The sequence below is a fragment of the Rhinichthys klamathensis genome, unplaced genomic scaffold (assembly GCF_029890125.1).
Source record: "Rhinichthys klamathensis goyatoka isolate OS25496 unplaced genomic scaffold, OSU_Roscu_1.1 h1tg000092l_1, whole genome shotgun sequence".
NCBI lineage: Eukaryota > Metazoa > Chordata > Actinopteri > Cypriniformes > Leuciscidae > Rhinichthys > Rhinichthys klamathensis.
The window spans coordinates 3,307,046-3,321,477 of NW_026606631.1; the positions used below are offsets into that span (position 1 = coordinate 3,307,046).

The 14,432-nt window shown below is 37.8% G+C and overlaps 1 protein-coding gene across 1 annotated transcript; it reads right to left on the reverse strand.

The window, feature by feature from the left end:
• Positions 1 to 5,193: 5,193 nt before the first annotated feature.
• Positions 5,194 to 14,160, reverse strand: LOC130086039 (uncharacterized). The gene is made up of 5 exons (XM_056252147.1): positions 14,111 to 14,160; positions 13,601 to 13,689; positions 11,028 to 11,114; positions 8,149 to 8,330; positions 5,194 to 8,043 (listed from the first exon to the last, which is right to left on the reverse strand). The coding sequence occupies exons 2-5, from the start codon at positions 13,677 to 13,679 to the stop codon at positions 7,174 to 7,176; spliced, it is 1,218 nt and encodes a 405-aa protein (XP_056108122.1). The 5' UTR covers positions 13,680 to 13,689; positions 14,111 to 14,160; the 3' UTR covers positions 5,194 to 7,173.
• Positions 14,161 to 14,432: the final 272 nt, after the last annotated feature.

The window sequence follows — 14,432 nt, forward strand, 5'->3', positions numbered from 1 at the left end:
TGATATTGGTTAAATGAGAGTTTATTATGTAAATGTGGCAATATTCAGTATATTTGGGGGGTTCGGTTATACATACTTGTTATTATGTATTGGAGTATTTATGTATTTTTGGTATTATGTTTGTGTTGTTGGGTATATGTGGGTGTGTTGTGTTTATTTGGGTATATGTGGTGGTAATGAGCATGTTTATTTGTGGTACTGAGTATATGTGGATGTATTGATATATGTGGGAGTATTGGGTATATGAGGTGGTATTGTGTATACATGGGAGCTTTGGATATGTATATTTATAGTGTATAAATAACTTTTGGCAACCTCCTTTTTCCAAGATGACAGCTCTGAGTCTTCTCCTATAATGCCTGATGAGTTTGGAGAACAAATTAAACAAAAAAAAGGGACTTTTTGGCAGCAAACAGTTAATATGAGTTTGGCTTATATAGGGATAAAAAAGTACCCCATGTGTCAAATGAAATACTCTGCTGTATCTTTAATGCTGTGGGCCTAATTTTCTGCCACAGGTACTGGACATTCAGATACATGGCATCATGGATTCGATCAAATACCAACAGATAAAAAAATCTAAACCTGACAGCCTGTGCTAGAAATCTTATGACGGACCATGTTTGAATCTTCCAACAGGACAGTGATCCAAAAACAAACATCAAAATCATAACAAAAATGGGTCACTGAGCACAAAACCAAGCATCTGCAATGGCCGTCCCAGTCCCTGACCTGAAGCCTATAGAAGATGAGTGGGCTGAACAGAAGAGAAGAAGCGCCAACATGGATCTGGGAATCTGCAGGATCTGGAGAGGATCTCTTGTCAGGTGTTCTCCAAACTCATCAGGCATTATAGGAGAAGACTCAGAGCTGGTATCCTGGAAAAAGGAGGTTACAAAAAGTATTTAATAAAAGCAGGCAAATAATTGTTCCCAACGTGTTTTGGAGAAAAATATTTATTTCATAATGTGATTCCCCCCATAAAAAATAAAATATCAAAAGGATAAACAATGCAGATTTATTTGTACAGCCATCTTTGATCATATTTACCAAGGGGGCAAATAATTCTGACCAGTACTGTATGAGGTTGCATTGGGCTCCACAAGTATTGGCACCCTTGGTAAATATGAGCAAAACTGACTGTGAACATTTGTTAGCCTTTCATTTAAAATATTCACAAAAATCTAAACTTGAATTAAAGTCAAATAGTTGAAAGAATTATAAGATCATTTAAAAATGATAAAAATTTAAAATTTAAAAATTTAAATGATAAAATAATATTTTTGACATGACAATATTTTTCGGTGTATTCCACAATTATTGACACCCCTTCATATTTGTGCAACATCCCTTTGCCAAGATAACAGCTCTGGATCCTCTCCTATGATGTGTAATAAGGTTGATGAGCTTATGGCAATATCTGAAACCTTTCCTTCATATCCAGATTCCTCAGATTTAGAGGTCCATGCTTGTGGACTGTTTTCTTCAGCTTATCCCATGGGTTTTTTTACGGGGTTTGGTTCGGGGGACTGCTGTGTTCATGGCAAATTCTTCATTCTGTGGTCAGTGAACTATTCTGTTGTTTTGCTTTGGATCATTGTCATGCTGGAAAATCCTAACGCAGCCCAGTTTAAGGTTCCTGGCAGGGTCAGTCTGGTGTTGATTTAATATCTGCTGGTACTTGATGAAGTTTATGATACTGTATATCATAACTAGTTGTCCAGGGACTTCGGAAGAAAATTAGCCTCACAGTGTTACAGATCCACAACCATACTTCACAGTGGGGATGAGGGACTTTTCTACATGGCAATGTTTCGGTCAACACCAAATCCACCTCTGGTGTTTTTCCAAAAAGCTTTATTTTGATCTCATCTGACCACAAAAATCCAGTCTCACTGAAAGTTTCAGTAATGCCTGGCAAACTGTAGGTGCATAGGCTTGCTGTTTGAGGCTTTTTATAGCAACCTTCTCAAACAAGCTGTGGTTATATAGCCTAGGTGAGGTCTAATCATATGTTTTGGGACTTTCTGACCCCTAGACCCAACTGGCATATGCATTCTGCAATTCTCCAACTTTAATCCTTACAGTTTGTTTGGCAGTTCAAACCATCCTCCTCAGAGTGTGTGGGACCAATGTAGACACACATCTTCTTCCAGGTTGTTAATTTCAACTTCTTAATTATTGCCCAGATAGTGGAAATGAGTATTCCTAACAATTAAACTTATCTTATAGCCATTTTATGATTTGTGCAACTCAACCTTTTTCACACATCATTACATCATCACTGTATTCTCAGGTCTTTCCCATAGTGATGGAAGACAATAGGCAGACTAAGACTAATTTCACTTCACATTTAGAGCCCAGTGGAACAGGAAGACAGGACTTATCACTTGTGTTCCTGATCAATAAGGTGAACTTAAAATCATTCCATATGAATGGGAATATAGTTCAGTTAGATTTCTACTCACTAGAATATTTAGGGGTGCCAATAATTTTGGCACATATATTTTGGAGAAAACTTTATTTATTTAATTTATTCCACATTTATATTTTGTGTAAATTAACTTCAATCAATTTAAATTAACTTCAAATAAAGGTTGGATTTTTGTGAATATTTTGAATAAAAGACTAAGAGGAGAAATGACAAAAACTAATTTTCACAGTAAGTTTTGCTCATATTTACCAAGGGTGCCAATATTTGTGGAGCCCACTGTGTGTGATGGTATTGGGTATACACTCACCGGCCACTTTATTAGGTACACCTGTCCAACTGCTCGTTAACACTTAATTTCTAAGCAGCCAATCACATGGCGGCAACTCAGTGCATTTAGGCATGTAGACATGGTCAAGACAATCTCCTGCAGTTCAAACCGAGCATCAGTATGGGGAAGAAAGGTTGATTTGAGTGACTTTGAACGTGGCATGATTGTTGGTGCCAGAAGGGCTGGTCTGAGTATTTCAGAAACTGCTAATCTACTGGGATTTTCACGCACAACCATCTCTAGGGTTTACAGAGAATGGTCCGAAAAAGAAAAAACATCCAGTGAGCGGCAGTTCTGTGGGCGGAAATGCCTTGTTGATGCCAGAGGTCAGAGGAGAATGGGCCGACAGATTCAAGCTGATAGAAGAGCAACAGTGACTGAAATAACCACTCGTTACAACCGAGGTATGCAGCAAAGCATTTGTGAAGCCACAACACGCACAACCTTGAGGCGGATGGGCTACAACAGCAGAAGACCCCACCGGGTACCACTCATCTCCACTACAAATAGGAAAAAGAGGCTACAATTTGCAAGAGCTCAACAAAATTGAACAGTTGAAGACTGGAAAAATGTTGCCTGGTCTGATGAGTCTCGATTTCTGTTGAGATATTCAGATGGTAGAGTCAGAATTTGGCGTAAACAGAATGAGAACATGGAACCATCATGCCTTGTTACCACTGTGCAGGCTGGTGGTGGTGGTGTAATGGTGTGGGGGATGTTTTCTTGGCACACTTTAGGCCCCTTACTGCCAATTGGGCATCGTTTAAATGCCACGGCCTACCTGAGCATTGTTCCTGACCATGTCCATCCCTTTATGGCCACCATGTACCCATCCTCTGATGGCTACTTCCAGCAGGATAATGCACCATGTCACAAAGCTCAAATCATTTCAAATTTGTTTCTTGAACATGACAATGAGTTCACTGTACTAAAATGGCCCCCACAGTCCCCAGATCTCAACCCAATAGAGCAGTGGTTCTCAACCTCTCCTGCAGGGACCCCCTGACACACCATGTTTCTGTTTTAACCCTGAAATGGCACACCTGATTCAATTAATTGAAGGCTTAATGAGTAGTTGACTAATTGATCAATTAACTAATTCCTACTTCCTACTCTAATAATGACTCATTAAGCCTTTAATTAATTGAATCAGGTGTGCCATTTCAGGGTTAAAACAGAAACATGGTGTGTCAGGGGGTCCCTGCAGGAGAGGTTGAGAACCACTGCAATAGAGCATCTTTGGGATGTGGTGGAACGGGAGCTTCGTGCCCTGGATGTGCATCCCACAAATCTCCATCAACTGCAAGATGCTATCCTATCAATATGGGCCAACATTTCTAAAGAATGATTTCAGCACCTTGTTGAATCAATGCCACGTAGAATTAAGGCAGTTCTGAAGGCGAAAGGGGGTCAAACACAATATTAGTATGGTGTTCCTAATAATCCTTTAGGTGAGTGTATGTATATACAAGTGAAATAAGTCATAATTTCTTCCTAAAATCATTTCCACGCAATACATATTGAAATGGTTTATGATTATATCACTCTTTGTTCAAATATAGTTTTAATAATGTAATATATTTTTGTAATACATGTATAATATATTGATGCATTTTCATAATTGGAGCTCAAAAGTCTGGGCTTAGAACAAAGGTAATTTATAGAAGACATTTGCAAAGTATTAAAAATAAATGTTTAAGGGATACTCCACCCAAAAATGAAAATTATGTCATCATTTACTCACCCTCAAGTTGTTGCAAACCTGTATGAGTTTCTTTCTTCTGCTGAACACAAAGGAAGATATTTTGAAGAACGATTGGAACTTTGGCACCATTGACTTCCATAGTATTTTTTTTTTCTACTATGGAAGTCAATGGTGCCAAACAACTGTTTGGTTCCAATCGTTCTTCAAAATATCTTCCTTTGTGTTCAGCAGAAGAAAGAAACTCATACAGGTTTGCAACAACTTGAGGGCGAGTAATTGTCATTTTTGGGTGGAGTATCCCATTAAATGTATAAGGTTTCCAAGTTTTAATGACATGAAAAAAAAAAAAAAAAAAAAAAAAATTAAATCAGTTTTAATAGAATTGAAAATAAAGTTGCCCAAAGGAGAGGCAGTTACCAATTTTAGTTATGTTGAATCTATTCTCCCCAAGATTAATTGTCTTCAGTAGAGTAAAAAAACAACTGCTAACAAATTGCTAATAAAGCCACATACCCAACAGAAATGCTCCAGTCGACTAGATGCAGTTATTTGTGAACTTGTATCTACATCTGTAATTTATAAACCTTTACAGCTTAAGTTACATCTTGTGTGCATTAGTTCTTAAGCTTACACTTCCATAGCTTGTATGTTGTATAACATTAGCAACACTTTGAATAAAATTAGAAAATTAGTAAAAAAACAAACAAATCACATATGACAAGAAAGTCAGTGCATTAGATTCTCTTTAATATTAACAAGTACAAATGCATTTTCTTCAAAAACGTGATACAGAAAATACATTGCCTCACATTATTCTGGTTTCTAACGCATTGAGAATGTCTTCTAGGCCAATAAAGTTAACCTGAGAATTCATATTGTTAGACCTTTATACAGGGTGAGATCAGCCATCCAAAAGAAAAAATATTTAAATAGGCTAATGAATAAGAATAAAGCAACAGTTCCATTTGAATCTAAATACAGCTTTGCTAATGTTAGAAGCTAATTGCTGGCCCGTAGAAGAAGGTAATGAACACACTGATTGACGTCACCACCAGACTGATTGAAGTACAGACACTATTCACTGTGAGCACTGCTATGAAAACTTTACAACAGCTTATTCAGATGGAACTGATCTCTGCCATACATCACAAAATTACACCGACATGGAGCATTTCCTGAACATTTCAAAGCATAAAGACAGCATATTTGTCTATGCCTGATGAGTGCATACAGTGTGCGCGTGTGAATGTCACAATAATCACACTGGGACAAGTTCAAACAAAAGGCACCAAAACTCAGGAGGCTCTTTCTTCACCAAATTGCGCACTAAATATCAAAATATAATAATCACTGCTGACAAGCATAAGCCATGTCATATATTTGAGAGCTGTTTTCCCAGGAAGCAGATGTATGTCATCAAGACACATTACACACATTTGTGTACAGATATCACAAAAACGTTTTTTTTTTTTTTTTTTTTTTTTAATACCCAGCAGATTCACTTACATTTGAAACCATAAATGTTGCAAAAACTTTCCAGTCTGCACTGGAAGCAAGCGGCCACACAATGCGAAAACCTAGATTGCTTCCATTCTAATCAACAAAACAAAATCAAGATATTTGTTGCATTGGAATGTTCCCTTTCAATTTAAATTGGGTTTAATTTATATCAGGGAACATAAAATAATCTTATTCTCTAAATGAAATGTCCAAGGTGTCTTCTGTGACATACATGTGCTAGGGTTGTTGCATTTTTCTAAATGGCAAAATAATAATTCAATAGAAACCATGAACAACAATCATTATAGAGAAGCATAAACGTTATCATAAAAATATTTTTGATCTATATTCACTGCGTAACATTAAATCAAACTAAGCCATGTGTCAGCAAACTTGTGCATTTCCTTGTGGTTAGTGCAATATCAAGCCTTTGCAACTGAGCATTGCTCCACAACTCACTTCAATTCACTTTCCAAATACCAAGACTCCATAAAAGGTACAAAGTGGGCCAGATTCAATTACATAATCGCAAAATTCACATTTTTATCCAAGCACTGAAATTAGTATTTGATCAAACGTTGAAAATTACACATTTAATAAAAGAAGCTTAGTAAATGAAATGACTCCTCATAGAGGACTACTCTTACTGTGTATCTTTCAACCCTGGATAAACGTAGAGAAATATCAACCAATTTTCAAATGAATTAGGAGGCTAACAAAGGTTGTGCTTTTTACTGCCAGATACGATGACTAATCATGTTTAGTCCTCAATCTGTTAAGAAAGTGTTTGAGATGTGTAGTTGATAGTACTCCAGTTTGACGTTTCAGCCTCAGTAGTGGCGTTTGCAGTCATATAGGACATCGTTTCATCTCCTGAGTTCCCACTAAATGTCTTCCTCAGCATAAACCTGCACAGCATGGCTATGTACCCATGTGAAGAAAAATAAATAAGAGATATATTCCCAAACAAATCCCATTGTTTAGCAGCTGCACAAAGCGTGTTTGTAAAACGAATGACTCAAATTTTCTCTAAAATGGCCACTGAACAACTTAAGTAATTTTCACAGTTAGCACTCACACCATGACATCCAGCTCAGTTAACACACCAAAAGCTGCCTTTCACTGTTAACAGAGGAAATAATGTACAAAGTAAAAGCACAAACTACAAAAAGTTCAAATAAAACTGAGGTTCCCCAAGGTTCTCTATCAGGTCCAAGCCACTTTGCGGGAGATGGCCTGTTTAAAGCACTCTGGGTCCGTGTTCCCGCCCGGTCGCAGTGCTCTTTCGAGACTTACCAGAACGTTCTGATGGGACTCGCGAATGTTGATGGGGTGTTTGGCTCTGAGCAGCTCATAGGCGGCAATAAGCCTCATATTTTGCTTGACCATGAGGTACTGAATAATGCAAGTGGGGGCAAGGGAAATACCATCACGACAATGGACCAACACTCGCTTCCTCTTCTCCGTGGAGGCATCAATGCACTCATTGATGTCCTCGAAGCAGCGGTGCTTGAGGGCGAGGCCTTCTTGGACGGTGTCCGGGAGGTCGCTCATGTCCACTTTGAGCCGAGACCAACTATGCTTGACACCCCTTGAACAAGTGCAAGGAATGACTCTCAAACAAGTCTCCCCAGGTAGGCTGCTCATGTCGATGATGCTATCGATGTTATTTCGGCACAACGTACGTCCGCTATAAGCCGCGTTCAGGTTGCCCACGTAAATGTAGTCTGTAACCTTGGATATAACCGGATCCGAGTACTGGAAGTGTTCAGAGACGCTCTGCTTGGGTTCTGGAGTCTCTGGGCCCGTCTTGGCACTGCCGGGAACTGCTCTGCGACTGTAGTTGCGCATTTTCTTGGATCCAGAGCGGGAAGGGGGGTTAGAGTCAGACTCAGAGCTGCTGTTCCAAGGAGGGGAGAAGAGTGAAAAGCGACTAGAGGACTTGCTCTTGGTGAGGTGCTCCACCGGACTGGAGAGGCCAGAGCCAGTGGTGGTGGAGCCAGAAGCGCAAAAGAGAGACGCTCTTTCCAGGGAGCCTGTGCTGCTGGCTGCTCCGGCACTATGGGCCTGCTCCATCTGACAAAAAAAAGTCACACCATTAAGAAAGGTTTTCAAACTGAACATTTCAAACCTCCTTTGCAACGAGTTACGAGCAGCTGACTTGAAAGTACTTCCACCTACCTGAGCTTTGAGGTTGTTCTTCCATTCCTGGGTCTCCAGAGCTTTAAAGCGCCCATTGCTGTCGGAGGACACTGAGAGACACAGGGGCCGATGGGTCCTGGGCGGTAGCTGGGGCGTCAAGGCCATGGCTAGCGGCCGGGAGTCGGGCTGCTCGTTCCTATTCATCAGGTCTGGACAGGAGCCTTCGATACACCGAGTAATTGAGATCAATGAACAGCAACTGAGATTTTTTTTTTACTTCTTTAAACAAATTAATGTGCAGGTTTAAGCTTTGTCTGTGAAACCAGACACTAATGTAATGGCAGAGTCCCACTTCAACCATGCCCTAAAGTGCTCAACAAGCTTATGAGAAACTGCCCTTAAAGGGATAGTTCACCCAAAAATGAAAATTCTGTCATCATTTACTCACTCTCATGTGGTTCCAAACCCGTAAGACTTTCGTTCATCTTCGGAACACAAATGAAGATATTTTTAATGAAATATGAGCGATTTCTGTCCCTCCATTGACAGTAGGGCTGGGTTTCGATTCAAATTTCAAGAATCGATTCGATTCCGATTCTCAAGATCTTGAATCGATTATCATTATTCGATCCGATCCGATCTTCGAGATTTAGATAAGTGTTTTTGTTTTTTTCCAGCTGTTACCTGAATTACAGGACTGTAGTTATGCAACATATTGATACTATTAGGCTATTATAGACATTTAACTGCAAATTAATGGGAGTATTGATGGTTGTAAAGAACAATCCCCCTTCCAGAGTGTTGATACAACTGCTTTCACAAACTTGCACTGGTGTAGACGACAGAGGACGCAGAGGTATGCCTATATCAGCAGCAGTATTAGGGCTGTCGCGATTACCGCAATCTTGTAGTACCGCGCTACTGACAAGTCAACCGCAGAAGATTACAAGTAACCGAAGCAACCGCGATATTCACGTTTTTTTATAAGGCTATACCCTTCTTGTTTTGAACTTCATGCATGTGTATTGAATGCTAAACAAGTTCATAATGATAACAAACAAGACTGTTTATCGTGGTGATGTGTAGCCTACAGAGGCTTCGCACAGACAGTGAATGAGAGAGATCGGCAGAGCGCGTGCGGATTACCTGCGTCTGTCTTTGAAGTCATGTATTCGTGAAAAAGGTTGCCGTGTCAAAGGAAAGTGAAATATTTGTTGTATCATCCTTTTAACTTTCACGTCACGGGTATTTACCATAAATGCGCGTCAGCAGCAGCGCTGGTCAGCATTCCACAGCGCGAGGAAGCCGCGGGGAAATAAAATCAGCGAGTCACGCATTGAATCAATGCCATATTGGTCTCTAATAAGTGAAGCATCAGCTTCAGCGTTACCCATGCGACGCATTGCTGCTCAGCTGAGCCTTGAAAAGTGGAACTTAAAGTTAAAAATAATTAACACCTTGTTTCATTACATCTCTTTTAATGAATCAGCTTTTTTGAACGTGTTCGTTGAATGAACGGTTTAATGACTCACTTAAAGCCCGTTGTTGTAACAGTGTGCGCGCTGAGTGAAAGCCTTTCAATGCGCATAGGGATCTCCCAGTCGCGGCAAGTTAAAGTTCACGGGGAAAATGTAAGCCTATTATTAAATCGATCCTCTGAGTTACGGATCGATCTTTAGAAATTAATATGAAAATCGATTCAGAATTGGTGAATCGATTTTTTCAACACAGCCCTAATTGACAGCTAAGCAACTAACACTTTAAAGCTTCAAAAAGTTCATAACTATATGAATTGAGCGGTTTAGTCCAAATTTTCCAGTGAGGTTCATTCTAGTATTACGCAGCACGTTTGAGCTTCAGCAAGAACCAATGAGGTTCATTGTCGTGTTAAGCAGCACGCTTGAGCTTTGTTCAAGAGGTTAGTTCTCGCCCGTCAAGCAGGTTCAGTTCAGCTTATGTTTATGTTCGCTGATCAATGTTTATATTTGAATAAAAGCCTAGATTCAATCTATTCATCATATAAAGCGATCATGTCTCTTCAGAAAACTTGGACTAAACCACTCAATTCATATTTATTAGTTTTGTGATCTCTTTATGAACGTTTTGAAGCATCAACATGGCAGTTGTGTATCTGTCAATGGAGATCACAAATTAATTTGTGTTCCAAAGATAAACGAAAGCCTTCCGGGTTTGGAACAACAGGAGGGTGAGTAAATGACAGAATTTTCATTTTCGTGTGAACCAACCCTTTAAGTTTCTCCCTATAAGGCACCTGTCTGTCAGTGAGCGTGTGATTCAATGAGGACACTCATTAATGGAGCTGAGAGTTTGATCCAGGACAACACGAATCAGGCATTAATACTCCCACATCACTTACTTCAGACAGCCATTCCATCGTGTCATTGCTCCGCCAATTTACTGTGTATGTTTGTTTACACGACACAATGCTATAAAGCAGTTTAGCTTTTAAAATTTAGCCAGCTGCGACTAAATTAAGTATCTGCACATTAGCAAAACAACCACTGTCAACAGTGCTGAAAGACATTCAGACTCATGAATAATCGCCAATTAAATATATATTAAACAGTTCCATGCAATGGCTTCTTGTTTTAAAGAAATTGGGCATTTACACGCATATACAATTTGTGCCCCAGATTCTCAATATGAAATTCCTTGTTATTTCGTAAGCTTTCTTTTATTTATTTGCAGTCAAATTTATTTCAATTTACTCTAATTATACTAAATCACGTTTGTTAAGATTGTATTGTCATATGGACGGAACACCTATGGAGAACATACCAATAAGATATTTAACAGAAATACATATTTGATAGACAGTGACATCCAGTATATGAATGTCAGCAGCACAATACAGAAATGATGTCCTGAAAAATCCAAACACAAACTGTAGTACTTACCAGTGGCACATGCTGAACGAGAAATGGGCTGTAGCTGCAAACGATTGCGAATCTTGAGAGAGTTCAGTAGATTTTTTGCAATCATGCCTGGATAAAACAGAATAAAATACTAAGGTTGTCTGAACCAGAAACAAATCACCAGTAGGGTGAAGAAAAGCAAAGATCCTATGAAATCCAATTTGGAGTTGTGTGGTTTTAGTGCATGTTTGCGTTCGGGGGTGTATAAAAACTTTCATCTAATCAAATGGTCTCTAGAAAATAACAAATCATGGTTCACGGCTGTGGCATAAACAAAAGACATACGCATTTATTTATTTTTAAAAAGTGGAATCGGCCAACAAATCACAAACAAAAAAATACAAAAATGAAAACTTTTAAACTTAAATGAAACATTAATAATTCAGAGTCTTAAAATATAAAATTAACATGGAAATATGCTGTACTGGTTTCCCACACCTTCTGACCAAGGAATATCTTCACTGAATATTGTAGACAGTACTAGTTTATTAAATACTTAAATCTGAAATTTTCATAACTTTTGTATTAATTATAAAGTTATTAATTACATATTATAAAATCCAGGCCTCTTCCATTCCATTTCAGGTTTTTCATGGACATGAACATCTTAGATTGTCGAAAGAAAGATCTTACACAGATCTTACACTTACACAGTAAAAAAAAAATGATTTAGAAAATAAATGTAAGATGCTACAGTAAATCCTGTTCATTTTAAGTTACCTTACCATATGCAGTAAAAAACATTATAGCAAATTTAACAGGACAAGTAAAAGTAAAGTAAATCAATAAGTAAAAAGCAATTTCAAAGACCGAACCAAACACTGAGATGTATTCACTCACATTTCCCTAATGTGTAGGCCCAAACAGTTAACATCATAGTTCAACAAAAGCGCAAGTCTTTATACAGACACCATAATAACAAAAGTATGTACAAAAAATGCAAAGACAAAACGTTTTCGATATCACATCATCAGTGTCTTTGCACTGTGAACATTTTTAGAAGTAAAATTAATTATCAATAATTTACAGTGGGAAAAAAAACTATCATCAAGACAATACATGTACACTACCGTTCAAAAGTTTGGGGGCGGTACGATTTTAAATACTTTTAAAAGAATTCTCTTCTGCTAACCATGGCTGCGCTTATTTGATTAAAAATACAACAAAAATCAGTTATAGTATTAAATATTATTCCAGTGTAAATCAGCTGTTTTCTGTGTGAATATATAGTAAAGTGTAATTTATTCCTGTGATCAAAGCTGAATTTTCAGCATCACCAGTGTCAGTGTCTTCAGTGTCAAATGATCCTTCACAAATCAGTATAATATGAGGATTTGATGCTCAAGAAACATTTATTATTATTATCAATGTTGAAACAGTTGTTGGTCTGTCAATTGTACAGGTTTTTTTTTTTTTTTTTTTGGATTCTTTGATGAATAGGAAGTTCAAAAGAACAGCATTTGTTTGAAACAGAATCTTTTGTAACATTATAAATGTCTTTACTGTCCTTGATAAATAAAAGTATTGATTTCTTTCCTCCAAAAAATAAAAATAAAATTCTCACTGACCCCAAACTTTTGAACGGTAGTGTAGGTGATGGTATACAGTAAAATACTGTTACGTTAAATACTGTAACGTTTGTAAGCTTTGGTTAGAGGTGGCTGAAATGCAACTTAACGCAAATCCGCCAGCCTGCATGGAGAGGTTCTTGAGACACCAGCAGCTTCAAATACCCGTTTGCTGCTCAACAGTTAATACAATTCATATTTTTTGATAGGAACTTTCCTTAATAAGCCTTTATCCGTGCCAGTTCTCTTGTGCTGTAAATTACTCAAATATCTTATATAATCTACATTTAGTTTTCACACAGTATTAGTTGTTTTCATGTCCTTTGCATAACATTGCACCATTTCTTGCTTTTCATCTTCAGAAAGATCTTTTTTTCCTCCCCATATTGCATGAGAACTGTGACTTGCTTAATAATGTGGAACAACCTCTTTAAGTAGGGTTTCCTTTCACCTAAGACCGAACTATTTAACACACCTCTCTTGATACCAGTTATCTAAAAAGATATGGAGAAATAAAACAAGCAAACACTTTCTTTGAAAAACTCAAATCTGAATGTTTGTTATACTGAAATCCTACTAATATGTCGCTTGCATAATAATTTGGAACACAGTGTAAAGATAAACTGTAATTCCATGCTGATTGACTTTTCTTTTTTTTTTTTTACTACAATGGTGATCATTTGTATATTTTAAGGTACACTGTTTGTAGTAGTCCAAGAATGTTATTTTTAGATTATACACGTTAATTATATTGGTTGCTCTTGTAATGCCTAAAACCTTGTAATAGTTAAATTTTCACTAAAATCCACATATTTACGTAGAAGCAGCATATTTATATATATATATAAAACAGTGAATTACTGGAAACTGCTTCTATGTAAAAATGTGGATTTTAACGTAAATGTGACTATATTTATTAAAAGTAAAGAATTTTTAGGAAGGCAATTCATCTCAAATTCAAAAAGGTAGGTTTGAAGCAAATCTCACCATTTTGTTTGGAATGATATTTCTTATCCAGCTGATGAGGTGCCATGATGTCTCTGCTCCATTTTTCCAACGTTTCCATCTTCCACCCCCTGTAAACAACATGAGCAATCACGTTTATTTCTCATCATAAGTGATATTTGCAGTGAGACATGCATCTGCTGGTCAGATGTGCGCCTGCAGTGAAGGGGACAGACAGACACCCCCGCACTCAAGCATTCCAGGACAGTCTGTTACAGAAATATATGCAGTGGTTTCACGATCAGAGGCTGCCGAACACGGGCATTATTATATAAACGCACAGTGAATGGCTCGGGTAAAATCATCACTGCGTTAAATGAGCGTTTATGTCTCATCAGTTGTGTGTACAGCTTCATCCGGATGGATGTGCTGTATCCGAGCATGCTATCGACTCAAAACAGCAGACAGTAACACACATAAGACAGACGTACAAGACATGTATAACGTTTGAAACCAGAAAATATATTAAACATAAGATTGTTTTAAACAAACCCCAGCCATTCATCTTTGCAGCGCTCAGCTGAATGAAGCTCACGTGGACAGTGACGTCACGGAAGCGACATGCTACGCATCATGGGAAATGTAGTTGGTATGTGGTTGGCCAAAGTGGGTAGGTCCACTAGACAAGCTTGAAGAGATTTTAATTTAAATTCAATTTATATATATATATATATATATATACATTAAAAAAGTGTGTTATAGCAGTTTCCATTGTGACAACATATCCTTCAAATGTGGAATATTGTTAACGATGAAAAGGTTCAATAGTTGTTGCGGCCTTTAAATGAACAAATATAAAGAGAGTGTGACAGTG

Excerpts from the sequence above, each read along its gene's own strand:
- LOC130086039 (XM_056252147.1), bottom strand. The coding sequence starts at position 13,679 with ATGGAAACGTTGGAAAAATGGAGCAGAGACATCATGGCACCTCATCAG. Across the intron at positions 11,115-13,600 it reads ATATCATTCCAAACAAAATG|GCATGATTGCAAAAAATCTA; the intron begins GTGAGATTTGCT and ends TGTTTTATCCAG. Across the intron at positions 8,331-11,027 it reads TCGTTCAGCATGTGCCACTG|GCTCCTGTCCAGACCTGATG; the intron begins GTAAGTACTACA and ends GGTGTATCGAAG.